The 21485-nt window shown below is 39.2% G+C and overlaps 2 protein-coding genes and 1 long non-coding RNA gene across 7 annotated transcripts in view; 2 read left to right on the top strand and 1 right to left on the bottom strand.

Annotated features, from left to right (window-relative positions):
• The window catches only part of PEX13 (peroxisomal biogenesis factor 13), a 24685-nt gene extending 22314 nt beyond the window's left edge, over window positions 1-2371 (top strand). For both annotated transcript variants that reach the window (XM_072768493.1, XM_072768494.1), the window contains one exon: window positions 1610-2371. In XM_072768493.1, coding sequence (XP_072624594.1) covers window positions 1610-1908 — 299 coding nt within the window. In that variant the 3' untranslated portion in view covers window positions 1909-2371. The remainder of the gene's footprint in view (window positions 1-1609) is intronic.
• The window catches only part of LOC140600309 (uncharacterized), a 16690-nt gene extending 2004 nt beyond the window's left edge, over window positions 1-14686 (bottom strand). The window contains exons 1-2 of the long non-coding RNA XR_012003568.1: window positions 14426-14686; window positions 921-1126 (exon numbers count right to left, since the gene is read on the bottom strand). This is a non-coding gene — a long non-coding RNA (uncharacterized lncRNA). The remainder of the gene's footprint in view (window positions 1-920; window positions 1127-14425) is intronic.
• Window positions 14687-14825: 139 nt separating this feature from the next.
• SANBR (SANT and BTB domain regulator of CSR) overlaps window positions 14826-21485 on the top strand; it is a 54126-nt gene continuing 47466 nt past the window's right edge. Inside the window, exons 1-2 of one of the 4 annotated variants that reach the window (XM_072768495.1) lie at window positions 14826-14958; window positions 18316-18474. In XM_072768495.1, the coding sequence (XP_072624596.1) occupies window positions 18325-18474 (150 nt within the window). In that variant the 5' untranslated portion in view covers window positions 14826-14958; window positions 18316-18324. Of the gene's footprint in view, window positions 14959-18315; window positions 18475-21485 lie in introns of those variants that run through there. The other 3 variants (XM_072768497.1, XM_072768496.1, XM_072768498.1) reach the window with 3 other exon arrangements.

Below are 21485 nucleotides of genomic sequence, written 5' to 3' on the forward strand. Positions count from 1 at the left end.
AACATTTTGTTGGTAAAGATACTAATGACAGTAACAGCTGTCCTTTATAGTACAAGGCACTATAGTTTAGATCCTGCTTTTAACCCTTACAAAAATGATATGAAGTGGGTACTATTATTGTACTGTCTCTGTTTTATTTACAAAAATCTAAGACTCAGAATGACTAAATTGTCCGAGATCACAAAGCTAAGATGTGATGGAGCAGGACTATGAACCTAGGTTTATCTGACTTCAGAACCTATACTTGTAAGGGCCTGGGCTGTTTCCTATGTGATCTTTTAATGGAAACTTGAACCTTTAATTAGTGTAATCATTTTTTATATGGGGAAAAATACCTTCAGTGTGCAAATTGTTTATTATATAAATAATTGAAAAATTTGGGTCAAATTTGCTAAATCTCTGCTTCATCCCTCATACATAAAACCTAGGTTTCTAAATATTATATTTTTCTTCTAGTGAAAATAGCAGTTAACTATTTTGAATTTCAAAAGAATAATTCCATTTTAAGATTTATTGTTAGAATTAGGACTCATAAGAATAATTAGTTTTAATGTAAAGTATAAAAAAGATCAAGTCTGGTTTCTTTCAATTACATATAATATTTCAGGAAAATTTTATATCTAAAATTATTCTTCCACTAATGATGCCTCTTAACACTTTAGCTTTGCTTCTTTTCTCCATTGCTCACGTAACGTACATCTGAGCATTTAGAACGAAAACAGTCACAAATATGGTTCATTTTGCGTTTTTTTTCTCTATAGTAGAGTATTAACACAATGTTATATTGTACCTGACTTATACTGCTGAACTAAAATGAGAGACAGCTTTTTACAGATACTCTGTATCTTTAAAATACCAAAATACAAAATTGAATATATTAAGTAAATCTTTCCTACTTCAAGCTTAAAGTATTGCCTTACCTTTTTTGTCATATGTCTAGAGATAACTGAGGTCTTTGTTTTTCCTCATCTTGAATTAAAATCCACAGCATTCACTATCTTCGGAATTGTTTGTTCATCACAGGGGCACTTGGCTGGCTCAATTGTTTAAGTGTTGGACTCTTGATAATCAGCTCAGGTCTTGATCTCAGGATTCATGAATTCAGGTCATGCCAACATGGAGCCTACTTTAAAAAAAAAAAAGGTTCATCACAATCACATAGAATGAATTTTATATTTTGGCCAAAAGTATATAAAGAATCTGGCTGAATAAAGGTATATATTTTCTATACTTGCTTCTAAGTTCTATTGAAAAGAAATGAGAAATTCATTTCTTAAATTTCAATTTAAAATATGAAAGACACTGATGTTAGTTTTAGCTTTTGGGAGAATGAATCTCCTTACTCTATGACTGGTCCAACTGATATAAACTTCATGTTCTTCAAAGTTGAAAATATATTTAGTAAGTATAAAGTAAAAAGTATAAATTATAAGAAGCGACCCTAGAACTGTTAAGTCTACTCATCATTTGATTTTAAATGTATATACCATTTGTTTATATATTTTAGTGTGTAAATATAACACAGATTTTACATAATATTTTATTATCGATATTGTGTTGGACTCCAAAGTGTGTGTTATAATTACAAGGCTGTCTTTTCTTCCATCAGAACAGCAACCCAAAGTGCGTGGTTGGCTTCTGGCTAGTCTTGATGGTCAAACAACAGGACTTATACCTGCTAATTATGTAAAAATTCTTGGTAAAAGAAGAGGTAGAAAAACAGTGGAATCCAGCAAAATTTCCAAGCAGCAACAATCTTTTACCAACACAACACTAATTAAAGGAGCCACGGCTGCTGATTCTTTGGATGAACAGGAAGCTGCCTTTGAATCTGTGTTTGTTGAAACTAATAAGGTTCCAGTTGCACCTGATTCCACTGGAAAAGGTGGAGATAAACAAGATCTTTGATATCTTTCATGTTTGCCTGCAATCAAACTAGACTTTTTAAAAATTACTTCTTACAAAGAAATTAATCTACAATCTGATGAGCACATTTGTTAATGGCTATTCCAGGTGTTTTGCTGCTAGAAATTATTAAAGTTGTACACTAGTATGTTGGTCTAGTGACCTGGTTACATTTTACAAGTTATTGGACTATGAGGATATTTGTTTCACCTAAATTTTAAGATTATGGAGACTGCTGTCATTTTCATCTTCTTTAAAATCCTATGTTTATGGAAAGTAAAACTGATGAACTATAGAATACACTGTTTGCTACAGTAGGGGTCTTTAATGCTTTTTAAAGTTAGAGCTTAATTGATTTGGAATCCTCAGAAATCGAGCGATAACATAAATATGAGAACAGGCAAAAAGCTCCTTTTTTTTTTTTACAACTTTAAACTGAATAATAAAAATTTTATGATCTGTGTTATATCCAGTCTTGGGTTTGCTTTAGGCAGTAATATGTCTTTACCTACCAACAATTGATACATTTTATTGTATTTTTAAAAACTTACCTTGCAAAGGTCACTAGAAGTATTCTGAAGGAGATGATTCTAGAGTGATATTTAACCCTTAAAGGTTTTCCTGCTAGTAAAAAGGCTGAAATTTATCTTTCTTACAGATTATTTCCATTTCTTCTGAGGATCATAGAACTTTTTATCCCCTTACAATATGCCTAGATTTCATCCTACATAAATCAGAATATATGCAAGATTCGTTTTCTTTTTCTCTAGCCAAGACTCAAATCCTTTGAGTTTGCACATAACAGAATAATCAGTTCTAGCAGTAATGATTTAAGTCTTTTCATGGATTCTCTGCTTTTCCCTAGTATAATTACTTTTTAAATTCCATATTCAAGGTGTTCTTTAAACACTGAAAATGTGTCACATTGCATACACATTTCTTTTAGGTTTAGTTTTTACCACTGAGACTATATATAAAATGTTGAATTGTCATTTAGTGTATGATAATACTATATGACTTGTTTTGTGTTTAATAATGACTTTAAATGCAGTTAAATTTCAGTACACTGAATATTTCCCCCACAAAATTGGAAAATCCATATACTTGCTGTGATCATACTACAAAATAATACTGTCAGGGATACAGGTGTACAAGAATACATTTACAGATATTATTTAAAGCCTGGAACTATTTGATACAGATTTTGATTGAGTATTTTCATCTTCTTATAGACTTTATGTTCATCAAATTAGTAATTCTAAAACAGTTTACACAAAAACATGTAAGGACCAAATTCTATACTCAGCATAGAATTTTAGTAAAGGCTTTTGGGAACCTGTCTTTTGAAATGACAGTATAAGTAACATAATTTTTTAAAATTTTTTATTCATTTATTCATGAGAGACACAGAGAGGGAGAGAGAGGCAGAGACACAGGCAGAAGGTGAAACAGGCTCCATGCAGGGAGCCCGACATGGGATTCGATCCTGGGACTCCAGGATCACGCCCCGGGCCAAAGGCAGGCACCAAACCGCTGAGCCACCCAGGGATCCCCCAAGTAACATAATTTAAATTGGTCATAATTGACCCCGTGCTGAAAAAAAAAATAAGTAAAATTTATCTTAGGACTGTTTTTTAACACCCACATATTATTTACTCTTCAAGTTGAGATAAAGTTTCTTGTATATTATTTTACATTTGTATTCTACAATTAGAGGTTCTGCTTTTTAGTTGTTGTTAATTTATGAAAATTTTGTCCTTGAAATAATTTTCGATAAAACAGATTATTAAATTTGGATTGAGACATCAAAATTGCTAGAAGTGAAGTGGGGATGAAACGTTGAGTCAGCACTATTTAGGTTAGAAAAGGCAAGTCTCTAGGACAGAATTTGTGACTACGATTAAAGGTACATAAGACGAGTATAGCACAGAATGAATGACAAAAACAGTTTCACTTTTCTTAGGGTGTTTGTTTTTTGGCTAAGTATACTAAATTGTGATATCTGTTATCGACAGGTAACTTTAACAGGTAACTTTGGTAACTTTGTTGTCTAAAAATTCCTTTTCTACTTGAACTCTGGGAAAGGAATTTAGAATAAGCAGAGAAGTTTTGTAGCCTTTTTTATCTTTACAGTTTTAGTATAATTTATTAGATGAGATGTAATGTTCACAGCTCTAATATTGTTATTTTCAGGAACTTATTTAAGTACTACTTTACAAAAATTACTGACTGAAGCCAAAACATTTTCAATTAAATGGAAGAGTAAATCACAAGTCACAGTAAGAAAACAGATTTCATGTAAATTATTTTTTTCTGATTGTATTTTATCAGTTTAGAACGGAAAAGGTAAGAGGACTAAACATTTTCATATTTTAACATTTTATTTTGGGTACTTGATTTAGTCTGTCATTATGTCATAATTATATATTTACTTGAATACAGATGTCCTTTATTTTATTCTTTCTTTAATGGAAAATAGAACAGAAGTTGTTCTTCAGTTAAAATTTCATTCTTAATAGATTGTGAAGTTACTTTTACTGGACAAATAAAAATATATTAAGCTTGGTTGACATTTTTTGAAGATAAACTTAACTCTTTTTGCAAGATTGCAATTAATATAAAAAGTATCTTTTTCTTCATATCGTGTGTATTAACTACCAATTTTTCTATTTCTTTGTGATTTAAAGAAAAATAACATTTACATTTATGTAAAAATTACCTAGAAGGTTATAAATAAAAACAAGACCAAAAAAAAAAAAAAAAAAAAAACCAAGACCACAAGTTCAAGTTTTGGGAAACCTAGATGTTAGTCTGGATACCACTATGAACTTACTATAAGATTTAACTACATTAATTTTTAGTTTCCTCAGTGACAACAATGGAGATAGCTGCTACATCTGCCTCATGTGAGAGTGCTCTTAAAAAATGAAAAGCAAAATCAAAAGTATGATGTTACAGCAAGTATAAGTTTTCTAAATCTTTCTGTGTATATCAAAACTTCTTAAATCCTGTAAAAATGTTACAAAGGATTTATATCTTGTCTAGAATTTCAGAATTGCATATACTAAATTATTATTATTTTTTTAATTTTTATTTATTTATGATAGTCACACAGAGAGAGAGAGAGAGAGAGGCAGAGACATAGGCAGAAGGAGAAGCAGGCTCCATGCACCGGGAGCCCGACGTGGGATTTGATCCCGGGTCTCCAGGATCGCGCCCTGGGCCAAAGGCAGGCACCAAACCGCTGCGCCACCCAGGGATCCCGCATATACTAAATTAAAAATCAAAATTCACTTGTACTTATAACTTTGCCCAAAATGTAATTTAAAATTATTTTGCTGAGAGAATGGCCTGAGAAAAAAACACATTGGAATATTTATTCAACACAAGAAATTTTGTCTTTTCAGCATTGCCTTGAAATGTTCTTTCATATTAGTTTTTATTTAGCTTATCTTATTTGGGAGAATGAACTATTTCTTTTAAACTCAGCAAATGCATAAATCCTGTAGAATAGTTACATATTATGCCCTGTGAATAGTTTTTCACATTTAAAGAAATCATGTTTCACCTAAGTCTTTTTTTTTTTAATAATAAATTTATTTTGTATTGGTGTTCAATGTAACCTAAGTCTTAATGGTGTTTCTACTCATGTAAGGTGTTTTAGTTTATAAGGATCTAAGTTGTTCAGAATGAGTCAGTCCTTGATCATATTTTTTATGAAGCCAATATCAATGGTCTAGAAAAGCTACACTTTTGTTCTGTTTTATTTCACATTAATAGTTTTTATTTCTCTCCTGCCTGCAATTCCATACTCCTTATTCCCTACTATATTTAATATTTATCCTTCCAGGTCTTTTCCCAAAATTTAGATATGTTTCCTTGAAAAACTATATATATTATATGTTTTCTATGTAAATGATACTGTGGTATAAATCTCATTTTGCTTGTAACTTCCACAAAATATTAGGTTTTAAGACCTATTCCTGTTACCTTATATAACATGCTTCTGACTGGTGCATATTCTATTGCATTTGCATACCATAGCTGATCTTTTCCTCTAATCATAAATACTTAAGTTGTTCCCAGCTGTTCTGCCTTCTCCAAACTTGTACATGTCTTCCTATGAACCTGCCCTGTAATTTCTGTGGGATATATGTCCCAGAGTAGAATGGCTCAGGTTTGGAGTATATGCATATTTAATGTCAGGTAAGTGATGCTTAAATTTTTCTCAAGAGTGGTTGTACTACTTCACACTTGGACCAGCAAGACGTGAGGGATTCATTTTATCTGCATCTTCAGCAGCATTTGACATTTTCTGATTTTTGTTAATCTGATATGTGTGAAGCTGTGTTTTGTCTTAATCTGCGTTGTCTGATTATTGAGGCTATGTATATGCTTTTTAGTCATCCTGGTTTTCCATTCTGTGGAAAATACTATACTTATAAGTTGCCCTTTTTTTGTTAGGTTTTTCCCTTTCTTGCTGATCATGTAGTACAAGAAATTTTTTTAATATTCTTGACCTGATATTCTCTTGTCAGGCTCAGACATTGCAAATAACTTAGTCTTGTCATTTGTTAATTCTTGTCTTTGGTGTCCTTCATGGAATAGAAATCTTTAATTTTCCCAGTTGTGCTTTTTAGGGGTTGTTCTTCTATCAGATTTATAGTTTCACCATTTACATTTAGGTCTTTAATAGGAATTTATTTTGGGAATTTATAGTATATATTTATAGTATTTATAGTATGTGGCATGAAGCCAGCTTTTTCTCCAGCTAGTCATTAAGGGAGAAAGGTTAACAAAACCTCTTCTCTCTATGTATGGAAAAATGATCTTGGTTTTACATTCTCCTTACTACAATTTCCTTGGAAGTCTATTGAGTCAAGATAAAGATGGAATGCTAGCTGCTTACTCAGCAGCATTTTTCTCTTGTACAGGCTTTGAGACTTCGCTGAGTAAGGTAGGGCTGGTAACTGAGCTTGTTCCTCATTGCAGAGACCTAGAACCTACTGTCAAGGATTTTTACAAGATAGTGGTTCCTGTGGCACATGAGGCTTACCAAGGAGAATGCCTTCCTCTACATGATATGTTTACAGTGGTATATGCTTCTGTCAAGCTAAGTGACCTTGATACCAAGTTATATCCTTTTGGGTCCTGTGACTGTCTGCTGGGCATATAGAGTAGGATTGTAGTCCAGTTCTCTAACCATCTACCTAATAATACATATTTCCCCCATTTCATTATATACCAATTTCCTGTAAACATGAAATTTTGAGGCTCTGCTCTGTTCTATTGATATATGTCAGTTCCTTTCCTAGTCCAACACTGTCCTGATTAAGGTTACTTTGTAATATGTCCTAATATCTAACAGGTGAATCTGTTTTGGCCTACTTTTTAAATTTTTATTTTGTCCTAGTTTGTGAAAATTACCTTAGCTGTTTGTGGATTTTTATTCTTTCAAGTTACAGTTTCAGTTTATCAAGTTTGCTTTTTTAGAAAGGCTGTTGACATTTTTATTGGAATTACATTGAATTTATAAGTTAATTTAGAGAGAATTGACCTAAGGTCAAATCATCCCATTTATTAACATAATTTCTCCATTTAGGACATTATGTGTATGTGTGTTTGTTGGCTTTCTGTTTGTCTCTGTTGTTTTGGTTAGTTCCAAGGGACTTTATAAATTTTGTTACCTTTGAAAATGGTGTCCTCTTATTTCTGGCACAGGAAATACATTGAACTTAGTGTGCTGATCTTGTGTTTCCAGTTTTGATGAATGCTTATTTTAATATTGATTCTCCTGGATTGTCTATGTAAATTCAAATAATGACAGTCTTATTTCTTCCTTTTCAATCCTTGTACTTCTCATTCTCTGTTTTGACTAGGTTGCCAGTCTGTATTGGACAGTGGCTGTGGTAGCAGGCATTTTTATTTTTTTCTACCTGAAGAGTCTAAAGTTGCTCTGTCAAATGTGATATTTGCTGTGAGTTTTATGCTAGTTAATCTTTCATTAAAAGTCTCCCCCCTTTTTTTATTTAAGATTTTATTTATTTATTCATGAGAGACAGAGAAAGAGAGGCAGAGACACAGGCAGAGGGGAAGCAGGCCCTATGCAGGGAGCCTGACTTGGGACTCGATCCCAGGTCTCTAGGATCTGGCCCTGGGCTGAAGGCAGTGCTAAACGGCTGAGCCACCAGGGCTGCCCTAAGAGTTCCCTGTTAGTGCTAATTTAAATCTACATTTGTTTAGATTGTCTTTTGATTTTTCACCTTCAGTAATAGTAATGTGATGAAGAACGTTGATTTTTCTGATATCAAACCATTTTTGCACTCCTGCTTGATACTGGGGGGGGTTTTGTATGAAATAATTTGTTTTATCAAAAATATAAAGGAGTATGAAAGATGATTAATATTAAAGTGAGGTACTAGCATGCAGAAGCCTACCTGTATTAGAAGGCAGTATTGCTAGTGTTTGATGAGGTATCCCAGGAGATGATAAACTGAAAAGAGGCACTGGATCATAGTCGGGCTCCAGTTTCTCTGAGAATTTATGAGAACCTTTTCTGGAGAAGTCACTGGGCAAAGTCCTGGGCAAATCCTGGGAAACCTAGGCTTATCCACAGTTAGTGTATTTTAAAAAGTGTCTGTTATGAAAACAATATCTGCCTGTAACACAATCTGGGCTGCTTAGGCTTTCCTGCTTTTAAGTTCCCTGCTTTCTTCTTTTTCTTGTTTCCTGCTTTTAAGTATCCTTCAGTGCTCAAAAGTAGGTCAAAGCAGAATACTTGTGTGTTCTCAAATGAACAGAGGACAGGGCTTGAAGGAAAACAAGGATTTCTGCACATGATTTAGCTAAGCAAGTACAGCTAATAATCTAGGCCAGGTTCACTCAGGCTCTATTAGATTAAAAATATACTGTAAAGAAGGCATCACTCTATATGTTTTCTTGAGTCATTGTGCACAAGTCTGAACTGGTGGTTTTCTTTGTTTTGAGGTTTCCACTTTGCTAGATAGTCTTTTTATCCCCTGTTGTGAATCTTTTATCTTTCATGATTAATATTTTCCTCAGGTTTCTGCTGAACTTTAGTTGCCTGATTATGTTTAAGAATGAGAGACTAGGAGGGGCGCCTGGGTAGTTGAGCGTCTGCCTTTGGCTTGGGTCTTGATCTCAGGGTCCTGGGATTCAGCCACCCCACATCGGGTTCCCTGCTCAGTGGAGCGTCTGCTTCTCCCTCTGCCCCTCCCCCTGCTTGTGCTCACTCTCTCTCAAATAAATAAAATCTTTTTTAAAAATGATTTATTTATTTATTCATGAGAGACACAGAGAGAGAGGCAGATATATAGGCAGAGGGAGAAGCAGACTCCCTGGAGGGAGCCCTATGCAGGACTCAATCCCAGGACTCCGGGATCACCCCCTGAGCTGAAGGCAGGTGCTCAACCACTGAGCCACCCATGAGTCCCAATAAATTAAATCTTAAAAAAAAAAAAAAAAAAGAATGAGAGATTAGGGGCACCTGGCTGGCTCAGTCAGTAGAGCAAGCATGTGACTCTTGATCTCAGGATCATGAGTTCAAGCCCCACATTGGGCATAGAGCTTACTTAAAAAAAGAGAGAGAGAGAGAGAGAATGCATCTGAAGACCTTGCACAGGCAGGTGGAGCTTGTTGTCTGTGAGCTTTATGTTCAAGCTAGTTTGGAGGCCATGGCATAGGATTTGTTACTATTTCCGTGAATTCAATTATCCATCCAGTGTAAGAGTAACCTACCCAACTTACAGAATGTTCAGGAAAAATCGGACAGCATGTTCACTGTAGGTAAGTGATCTAGTGAGAGTGAAGAGGGTAGAAAACTACATGTGCACAAATCTTCCAAACTCCCTAATCAACCTCTGAGAAGCAGGAAGTGAGAGAAGGTAAGTGGGGAAAAAAAGAAGCACTGTCATTCTGGAGAAATACTTCCATGTGGAAACATGGAGTAGGGAATTCTGTTAGATTGAACAGTGTGTTAGGTTGAACTTTTTAAAGTACTCTCTACACCCAGAGATCAAGAGTAGTCTGCTCTACCAACTGAGCCAGCCAGATGCCCCTGAACTTATATTTTAAATTCATCTTTATATTTGATTGTTTTTTGTTTTTTATTTGTCTCTTTACTGCTTCTAAGTGGAGTGAGTATATTTAAAATCTCCCATTTGATGGGAGGCCTGGGTGGCTCAGAGGTTGAGTGTCTGCCTTCAGCCCAGGGCGTAATCCTGGGGTCTCAGGATCGAGTCCCACATTGGGGTCCTTGCATGGAGCCTGCTTCTCCCTCTGTCTGTGTCTCTGCTCTCTGTGTGTCTCTCGTGAATAAATAAAAAAATCTTTAAAAAAATCTCCATTTGATAACTTCTCATGTTTTTTAAAAAGTTTTTTTTAACATTTTATTTACTCATCAGTGAGAGAGGCAGGCTCCTCACAGGGAGCCCGACTGGGACTCGATCCCGGGACTCGATCCCAGGACTCCAGGATCAGCCCTGGGCCCAAGGCAGACGCTCAATCGCTGAGCCACCCAGGTATCCCGTTTCTCATGGTTTTATCAGTTTTTATTTCATAAATCTCTGCCACCTTATTACAAGTTTTGTATTTACCATGCTTTGGGGTTCTGTTTTGTTTTTCATAGATAATTTTTTTTCCAGGTTTTTTCTTTTTGCTGCAAAAAGCTTTATTGTGTCCATTTGGTCCGTAGCTTGGGAGAGGGCTGCCTCCTGGCCTCAGGGAGAGGCCCCGGCACCTGGTGGGGGAAGGGGGGCCGCGGGGGCCCTTCAGAGGCCCCTGGGCTTCCGAGGCTCCCCTTCCCCAGGGACCCTTGCCGCCCCGCGGGGGGAGTCGGCCGGTCGCCCACCTTGTGGTCCCCCTGTCATTGTGCCTCGCCAGCAAGGCAGGCGGGGCCTGGTAGGCAGAGCCCAGGGCGGGTGCTCCGGAAGGTTCCCTTCGTCGGCGCGGCCGGGAGGAGGGCACGGAGATGCATGGTCAGGAGGCGCTCGGCTCCCTCGTGCTCCTGCTCAGGCTACACGCGAGGGGGGGCCTCGGCCTCGGAGCTCAAGGTCACAGCGGACCCCAGGGGCCGGGCCGGGCGCCCGCAGGCGCTTGGACGGCGGCCTCCGCCTCGGAGGACTGGCTCCGAGGCTCCTGGGAGCTCAGGGTTCATCAGTAACAAAGAGCTAAGCCCCAAATAGGATTTTGGCTGGACCCGGAGGCAGAGGGTGGCTATTGGCTCCGAAGGTTGCCCTGGAGAAAAGGTCGGAAGGCGGTTGGCGGCCTGGAGAAGGGGAGCCCCGGGTCTGTTCGGTCCACACACTGCTGACCCAAGAGACAGACCTGCGACCGTAGAGCACGCTGCCTCTTCTTCAGGTTTGAAAGCTATACATTCTATTTTTATGCTTGGTTTGGTTACTTCTAACTCCTAATTTTATTTTCCTCTACCAGTGTTGAAAGTTACCAATATTGGAGGCCTACAACAACACAAGATTGTTGGCCAACTGTCATCCTCCCTGCTTTCTCCTGCAACCGTTTATCCCTGTTGGCTCTTCCCTCGCCAATGTTGGTATCACTTGAAGTTTTTATTTTAGATTGTTATGGTTAATTTTTTGTATTTAATATTTGCCTAGTTGAATAAATAACTTGTTTGAAGTTACTACTTTTCCTTACTTCATATATATGTTTTATTCATTTACTTATACTTTTAACTATAAAACTACTAAAATTGCATGGTTTTAAAAAATCAAATTGTGATTTAAAGAAGGGGGGGGATAAATTAATCCCCTCCAGACTCCTGATCCCAGAAGTGATCACATTAAACTTTTTTGCTGCTCTATTTTTACTTTCTTTTTAAAAAATTTATTTGAGAGAGAGTGAGCACAAGTGGGGGGAGGAGCAGAGAGAGGAGAATCAGACTCCCTGCTCAGCAGGGAGCAGGACATGGAGCTTGATCCCAGCATTCTGAGATCATGACCTTAGCTGAAGGCAGATGCTTAACTGACCCAGCCACTCAGGCACCCGTTTTTACCTTCTTTATAAATAATGTGCTCATCCTGCTATTTATTACCAATTTTAGAAGTTGTCTTACCTGTCTCCTTCCTACCCCCTGTGAAGAATTTGACTGCCTTACACGACTGTCCCACAATTCCTTTGCAGTCATTTCAGACTTAGAAATGGAAGTACTGTGTCAGGAATGGCAAAGCAGCTATGCCAGTTCTGGAGCACCCACTTTTATTGTAATTTGAGAAAGAAACTTTGTGTTTAAGCCACTGTATTTAGGGTTTGTGTTAAAGCAACTGAGTCTGTACTAAAACTAATAGGATAGATGAGCTTATGAACATAAAAGGGTTAGACTTGGTGAGGAGGGGAAGTAGATGGAAGTCTTAGGTAAAATTACCCATTCTGCATAAAAGGCCTCAGAAGGAACATCTGTACAAGGCTAAAGATTCTTCCTTGGGCAAAGGTCACTGAACCTAATGAATTGGGTATTTGACCTTGAACTTAAACTTTCTCTGACCTTGGAATAAAATAATTGGGGGCATCTGGGTAGTTCAGTGGTTGAGCATCTGCCTTTGGCTCAGGTCGTGATCCCCGATCCTAGGATTGTGTCTTATATCAGGTTCCCCACAGGGAACCTGCTTCTCCCTCTGCCTATGTCTCTGCCTCTCTCTCTCTCTCTCTCTCTCTGTGTCTCTCATGAATAAATAAATAAAATCTTAAAAAAAAAAAAAAAAGATTGAAGGGACGCCCGAGTAGCTCAGTGGTTGAGTGTCTGCCTTCAGCCCAGGGCGTGATCCTGGAGTCCCGGGATCAAGTCCCACATCAGGCTTCCTGCATGAAGCCTGCTTCTCCGTCTGCCTATGTCTCTGCCTCTCTCTCTCTCTCTCTCTGTCTCTCATGAATAAATACATTTTAAAAAAATGATTGAAGAAGTCCATCTTTCAAGGATTCTTTCTTGCTCTGTCATTCTGTAAAGGCCCTCTAGAAAAGATGCGAGTGATGAGAAAAAGCTTCAAACATTAAGTACCTGAATTGATCCCTCAGAGATGGCATAACAGTATGTGGATCAACAGCAAGAGGAAATGTTATGAATGGGGTCCAGTAGTAGAGTTCTATTCTCTAGCTCTGCTTGCAAACTGGTTTTTAACTGATTTCATTTCTTTTTATTGAACCTTGCTAAAAGCAAGGAGTGTCAGCCAGCACAAATTTGCATTCTGACCTTTTCTAAGCTTTCCTCAGAGCTATAGGCTTGATAATCTGCCTTCCAAGTTAACATAAATAACACTTCCCAATATATTTGTAAAAGGTCACCAGCCTTCAGTCCTGCAATATGCTAATACCTGCCGATGTCGTGCATACCTTAGATCTTTGTTATTGTAGCACACCAACTTTCAGGGACCAAGTTTTTTTTTCCCCTTTTAGGGACTACACTAAGCTTCTGTAATAGACCAAAAAATACAAGAGCTGAAGAAAGATAAACACTTTTTTCCACATGTAACAGTCTAAAGGTAGACAAGCAATCTAGGAGCTGTTAGGCAGCTTCACTTCACAAGGTAATTCAGGGCCAAGGTTCCTTCTACCTTCTTGCTCTGCAATCTCATGAGTCCTTATAATCCTCATGGTTTAAACTGGCTCACCACCATCACAACTGAGTTCAAGCCTAGGAGAAAGAAAAGTAGAAGGCAAATAGCTTCTCTTTAAGTAATTACCTAAATGCAGAACTTGCCTAACTTCAATGTCTCTGTGGAACAAAAACAGTAAAAGATTTGTAGAAAGTCAGAGGTGATATAATTAGAAAAACTCATGACATACAGTTAGTCACTTAATCATCAGATCTTATTATACTAATTATTTGAGAAGCAAGCACGGGTGGGGGGGGGGGAAGAGAGGGAGAGAATCTCAAGCAGATTCCCCACAGAGCAGAGAGCCTACCAGGGGGCTGACCCCAGGACCCTGAGATCAGTACCCCAGCAGAAATCAAGAGTCAGATGCTCAACCCACTGAGCACCTCAAACACCCTGTCCTTTTTTTTTTTTAAGATTTTTTTTTTTTAAGAGAAGGGGAGAGAGCAGGAGAAGGAGCAGAGGGAGAGGGAAGGAGAATCTCCGGCAGACTCTGCTGAGCGAGGAGCCTCAGGAGGGGCTTGATCTCAAGACTCTGAGATTACAACCCAAGAGAAACCAAGAGTCACAGCCTGAGTCACCCAGATGCCCCTTTTACTGGCCTTTCTGATTCTAACATGGAGTTTTCTCAGACACATTGCAAGTGGAAATTAAAAGTAATTGCCACGTAGTATTTACCCTACAAGACTGAACCGTGTGTATCTTCCTGGGTTCCCAGTAATAGTATTCGCCCCAGCAACACACGTGCGCAACATATTAATGTTAATGAAAACTGAATTTGTAACCCAGAGCCATTTATATTTTTAAAGAGATGCCTCCTGATAAGGCCCATGCCTCACCCAGGTACTTTTGGTGTCCCTCAGGTGATAACCTTCCCATGCCACCTAACCTACACGGGTGATGTGCTCAAGTGACCTGCACCGCCAACTGTTTCATTCATTCTTTATACTAGTTCTTTTCTCTCCCGTGTTTCCATTTCTTCTGGATTCAGAGTTGGTCACCTAGGACCCGGCCCGGAGGATGCGGTTGCTAAGAGACAAGACGCCGGGAGGGTGGGGACGCTGCACTGCGACAAGCCCGGGAGGGAGAGCGAGAGGGGGAAGGGGAAGGCAAAGGCGAGGCGCGGCGGCCGCCAGCCTCCCGCGGCCGCTCGTCGGGCCACCCGCCCCAGCCCCCGCGGGAGCTCGTTGCTCATTGGCTCCGCCGCTGCGGCGCTGGCTTGTGATTGGCGGGACGGCGGCCGGCGCTGGCCTGTGATTGGCGGGGCGGCGGCCGGCGCTTCCCTGCGCGCGGGAGGGGCGGCGCGTGCGGGCTCAGCGGCCGGGCTCGCGGGCCCCGTAGCGGGAGGCTTCATGGCGCGAGCGCGGGCGGTGCCGGCCGCTGCAGGTGACGGAGGCGCAGCGAGGGCCACCGCGGCCCCGGGCAGGTGAGCGAGACGCCGAGGGGCCTCGGGAGCCGGCGGGGGGCGGGGGCGGGGGCGGGGCGGGGCGGGGGCGCGGCCGGGGGCGGCACCGCTGGCCGTCAGCGGCTTCCCGCCGCGGCCTCCTTCCCCGCCGGCCCGGCCCGGCCCGGGGACCCGCCGGAGCCCGCACGCCCCCGCACGCCCCGCGAGCAGCCCCCGCCCCGCCCCGCCCCGCCGCGCCCCGCCCCGCCCCGCCGCCCGCGCACCTGCCGAGGGAGCCCCGGCCGCGCCCGGCCTCCGACCGCACCTTCCCTCCGCCGCGCCCGCTGCCCGGCGCCTTTGTCCGCGCCCCGGGGCGGGGGAACCTGAGGACGCGCCCCGCGGGGAGCCTCTGCGCCGGGGTGGCCGGGCTTGGAGCGGTCGTCCCGGGTGTCACTTGTGGCTTTATTTTCTCCTTCCCGGTGGAAGCCAACTGCCTCGGCCCGGGTCTGTGGTCGGGGAGCCGGGGCACGAGGCTTCTCCCCCCGGAGCGGGATGACCCCGGTCCTCTCCCCTGTGCTGTGCTGCTGTGCTGGAGGCCTCCGACCTGCCGCCCCGCCGCCGCGCCGGCCCCTTCGTTCCGCACCTTTCCTCATACGAAGCAAAAAAGTCTCTGTCTACAAAAGCCTTTTCCTCTTTTTTTTTTTTTTCAAGAGGAAAAGTCACCTGTCAGTCGTGGACCTCTCTTTGGTCTTAATTAAACTGGTTTTACTAATGCATTTAAGTAAACCAAGGTTGTGGGAGTGGGGGAGTAGGACAGGAGGGGTTTTGTTTTGTTTTTTGGGGTTTTTTTTTAAGGCAGGAGTTTCTTAAAAAGCTAGTGCATTAATTAGAATTTTTATATCTGGTAAATAACATGTATCACCTTAACGTTGAAAATAGTTTATCAGTAATAGGACTAAGATTTAGTAGTAGTGTCATTTGAGCTTCCAATTTTTTTCTTAAGTGCCGCAGCTTTTGAGAAGTCTGTACTTTCTTTTTTTTTTTTTTCCCGGAATGGAGTGCACTGTGACAAGCTATTCCAAGGGAATTTATAAGAATGCCACGTATATTATAAATGAGTATCACATTTGAAATATACATAAAAATGTTTAAGTATTTGATATGGACAATATTTTGATTAGCTAATAGGTGCCAACACACTGCAGGCTACAATAAATATTTATGATTTAAATAAATTTTTAAAAGATTTTATTCACTTGAGAGAGTGAGTGAGATAGCATGAGCAGGGGTGGTAGGTGGGGAGGTAGACCGAGGGGAGAGAGGAGCATCAGCCACTCAGGTGCCCCCAACAATAAATATTTTAGAAATTTTAAATGAATCTTTTTGGAAGTGAAGGAAAAAACAGCACCCAAGTCCTCGCCCTGAATTCTGTATTAGACTATTTTCTACTGAGGTCCAAACAAATTATAAGATACCCTATGTCCTCTAACATACATCTCAAATTGTGTAATATGAAAAGTTATGATGTGCTGGGCATCCAGGTGGAGAATAAAGCTCTGTCTGTAAAATCTGTTTTCAACTGGGTTCAAGGAAGTGTTTCAGAATTACTAAACTACATTTTGTTAAACTAAAATTATTAAATTGACCCTTGAAAATGCAGGGATTAAAAGGTAGTGACCCCACCTAGAGTAAAAAATACTTGTATAACTTTTGACTCTCCAAAAACTTAAGTACTAATAGTTTACTGTTTACCACAAACCGTACTGATAACGTCTATTAACACATATTTTGTATATGTATCAGATACTGTATTCTTACAAGCCAGAGAGAAGAAAATATTATTAAGAAAATCATAAGGAAGAGCAAATACATTTACAGTATTGTGGTGTGGCCAAAAAAGTCTGGGTATAAGCGGACCTGCACAGTTCAAACCTGTGTTGTTCAGGGGCCAGCTGTACTCAGTAACAACTATTATGTGTTCTTTACTCCCCCATGGCTCCCCTCTGCTTTGGCTCTCAGCAAATGATGTTAAAGTTATCTGTTTGACTGCTAGTATCCCTCACCAGACCATGAATTCCTTGAGGACTGGGACCATGCCGTATTTATTTTTGTATCTCCAATTCTGGGCCAATAATTGGACTCACTAAATGTTTATTGAACTACATTGATTTGGGAAGCCATCTAGAGCCTTTTTTTTTTTTTTTAAGATTTTGTTTATTTGAGAGAGATAAAGAGAGCATAGGGGGTGGGTGTGCAAAAGGAGTGGGAGAGGGCAGTGCCGTGGTTCAGTGGTTTAGTGCCGCCTTTGGCCCAGGGCGTGATCCTGGAGACCCGGGATCAACTCCCACGTTGGGCTCCCTGCATGGAGCCTGCTTCTCCCTCTGCCTGTCTCTCTCTCTCTCTCTCTCTCTCTCATGAATAAATAAATAAAATCTTAAAAAAAAAAAAAAAGAGGGAGAAGCAAACTCCTCGATGAGCAGGGAGCCCTGCGCAGGGCTCAATCTTAGGACCCCAGGATCATGACCTGAGCCAAAGGCAGATGCTTAACTGTCTGAGCCACCCAGAAACCCCTTATTTATATACTTTAGAAAGATAGAATGCATGCGGGGTGGGATTGGCCCAAATGGAAAGGGAGAAAAGCAGACTACCCCCTGAGATCATGAGCTGAAATTAAGAGTCAGACCCAACTGACTGAGCCACTCAAGCACCCCTAGATCCTTTTTTTCTTGGTGATTCCATGGCCTGAACATCTTGGACACCCTTGGTAGCTGGATATGTTATTCAAGGGCTCCTGAATTGAACTAGAGGATGTGGTGGGTCGGGAGCCAGGTGACAATGCAAGGGAAGCCTCCACCATGCAGGAGTGAGTGCACGTGTGTGTGCACGTGCGCACGCACACATGCATGTGTAGGTGCTTTGGCTTTTTATATTTGAGTGGCAGGGTGTGTTTGGATGTGTTGTAAGGATGAAATCTTACCAGATCAATTGTCATGTTTTTTCTGAAGACAAGAAGAACACTTCAGTAAAACTTACTTCAAACGTACAGAAATAATAATTATAATTGGTGATAGAATGTCCCACCATTTATAATAATCACGTGGCACAATAACAATGATTATGCTTATCCTACAATGTTAGATTAACTTGTTTTTTTTCACATCACATTTATTATACTTTTTTTCATGTTTCCATCCTATGTATCTATCCATCCACCAATCCATAATATTCAAATGATATGATATTTGAAGAAATTTGAGCTGTATATTCTGTTCATTTTAGGTCAGTTTTATTTTTCCTTTAGAGGTAGCATAAATTCTTAGGAATAAATTATAAATGATTTATAATCATCAGGAAAAACTTGGATTTCAGGTATAAATATGTCTGTTTGTCTATTTCTAGTTCCAAAAGATGAGTCGTGGATATTCAGAGAACAACAATTTCTTGAACAATAACAACCAAATGGTGTTGGACATGATTCTTTATCCATTAATTGGGATCCATCAGACCATCAACTGGGAAACTGTGGCAAGGCTTGTACCTGGATTAACACCCAAAGAGGTAAATAACCATCCCCCAGATTTCTCCTGGAAAAATCCGAAAATGATCAATTTAAAGAAACAGCTATTTATATGGAAATGGAAAATAAGTTATGAATAAAATAGCTAGCAGTGGATTGTTTCATTGTCCCAATAAAAAATTCAGTAGAGTTTTATTGTCAATAATTGTGGATCCTGCAGAAAGTGATATGATAAGACAATTTGGAGCCAAGAGTGCTCATCATGTAAGATTTGGGCATCTCATCCTTACATAGTTATGGAAAATAAACGAACAAGATCAGGAAAACTTAAGATTCCCCAAATAATTGTTAGGCAGATTAAAATAGTTCAGTAGATAAGATGATAAGTCTCAGTAGCAGGAGTTCAATGTTATGTATCATTGTGCCTCACCTCAGAAGAATATCATATAATTGTTTTGAATTAAAATCAGGAAATTGAAATACAAAAAATAAACAGCTACTAAGAAAGGAAAAAAATTTTGAGTTTTACATATTCATATGCATAAATACTGAATGTGCATATATGGTATGTTTTGTCTAGATACAAACTGCATAAATTATATATTAACCCACCTAGTATGTTTAAATTCAATTGTTTATGTAACAACTGAAAATTCACTAATATGTAATTTTAATTAACAGAACTGATACTGTAAAATTATGGGTAGATGAAATTTTTATTAATCAAATTATATGTTATTAAATCCCTAATGCTATACTTCTCAAACTTGAATAATGGACAGACCTTTTTATTTTTATTTTTATTTTAAAATTTTATTTATTTATTTATTTATGATAGTCACAGAGAGAGAGAGAGACAGAGACACAGGCAGAGGGAGAAGCAGGCTCCATGCACCGGGAGCCCAATGTGGGATTCGATCCCGGGTCTCCGGGATCGCGCCCTGGGCCAAAGGCAGGCGCCAAACCGCTGCGCCACCCAGGAATCCCCTGGACAGACCTTTTTAAAGGAAAAAACTTGAAAACTCCCAGTGTTGACTTAAATTATTTTTATTATAATGTAAATTAAATGTGCACTAACAATACTAGGTATAAACACACCCATACACCCTTAAACCAAATTTACAAATTACAGACACAAATGAAAACTAAAACTAACAAAATTCAAACTAAAAATGTTTACCTAATGCTGTAAGTAATAGTGTTTTGCTGAAATTAAATTGGTGATTATAAAGGAAATATTGTATGGTCTATTATGGCACAAAAATTTTTGTATTCAGCCTGTATTGCCACGTGCCTTTCATAGACTTCGTTCTTTTTCCACTTTTCTCTCTTTAACCTACTAGGAGGCCTTATCATGATGTTACTTGCCTTCCCTTGACACCAATGCCTCTCTCCTCTACTGGTCCCTTCCCTATCTTTCTCTTTTTAAAAATTAGCCTTAGACAATTAAAATATTTCCTGGTACAATTTAATTGTAAACAGAAAAGCGGATAGGCACTGAAATACTCTGTCATCCTGATGAATCAGGTGATTTTTATTTTATGTTCAAAATCAAAACTTAAAATCTAAAAGTTCTTACAGGGAATTCTTTGATTTCTGGTAATTCATCTATAAAACCTAGTTTGAGAAACACTGACCTCAGAATTTTTGCTGTTAACAGGAACTAAAATGAGTGAATCACCTCAGAGTTCTCTAGAAGTAGAAATAACATTATTGATTTTCCCCAGTAGATTTTAAGCATGTTCACCCTTACCCTGGTCCATCATATACACTCAATAAATACTTGTGGAATTAGTGAATGAACCAGTTCCACCATCTTCTTTTGCAGCTGAGAAAACCAATACCCACAAAAAATTACTTGTCCTTGGTTATGTTATAGGCTTTGTGAATTGATAAGGGAACTTATTTTTTTAGTATATATTATCACTCCCTAATTTATGCTTTTTCAAACCTTTTGGTTAAGTTTTGAAACTTGTTAGGTTTTAAAATGGGGCAAACCCATGAATTCAACTACTGTTCTAACTTTTTATCATGAATAACTTCAAGCATATAGAAAGTTGAAAGAATAGTAGTACACCCCTGTATTCTTATATAGACGCCGTATCTGCTTGATCTATGTAATTTTCTGTGATACTTAAAAGTGTCAGATACTGTGACACTTCACCCCATAGACTACAGCATACATCTCCTTAAATTAAGGACGTTATTTCATAACCACAATACCATGGTTAAACCTAAGAAATTAACAATAACTATCATATCATCTAATATTCACTGTGTATTCGGATTTACCCAATTATTTTTTTTTTTAACTAAAATACAACTAAATGTGAATAAGACTATATGTAAGTAGTGTTAAATTTTAAATAGTTTTTTAAACATTTTTTTATTTGAGAGAGAGAAAAGGCATGTGCATGTGCACACAGGAGGAGGCAGAGGGAAAGAATTCAAGCTGGGGCGCCTGGGTGGCTCAGTGGGTTAAGCATCTGCCTTCAGCTCAGGTCATGATCCCAGGGTCCTGGGTTGGAGCCCCACATCAGGCTCCCTGCTCAGCGGAGAGTCTTTCTTCTTCTCCCTCTGCACCTTCCTCCTGCTCATGCTCTCTCTCTATCCTGCTTGCTTTCTCTCACAAATAAATAGAATCTTTTTTTAAAAAAAGAAAGACTCTCAAGCAGACTCCCTGCTGAGAGTGAAGCCACTGAGATCTTGACTTGAGCTGAAATCAAGAGTCAGATGCTTAACCAACTGAGCCACCCAGGCATCCCTAAATTGTTTTTTATTACTAAACAAAACATGTCCTTAATGAACACACACACAAAGGAAATAAGTGAAAAATCAGAATAATATCTAAAGTAAGTTGTTAGCACCTTGTATATATCCTTCCAGATACTTTTCTATACATATAAGAATTCTTAAGATGGACATACAACAAATGTACTGTTTTGCTGCTTGCTTTTTCACATAGCATACTATAAACATCTTTGTGTATCAATTAATAGACTTTTGCAAGCTATGAGCTATTTCATGATTTATTAAAACCAGCCCCTTTTGT

Source organism: Canis lupus, chromosome 11, assembly GCF_048164855.1.
Source record: "Canis lupus baileyi chromosome 11, mCanLup2.hap1, whole genome shotgun sequence".
Lineage (NCBI taxonomy): Eukaryota > Metazoa > Chordata > Mammalia > Carnivora > Canidae > Canis > Canis lupus.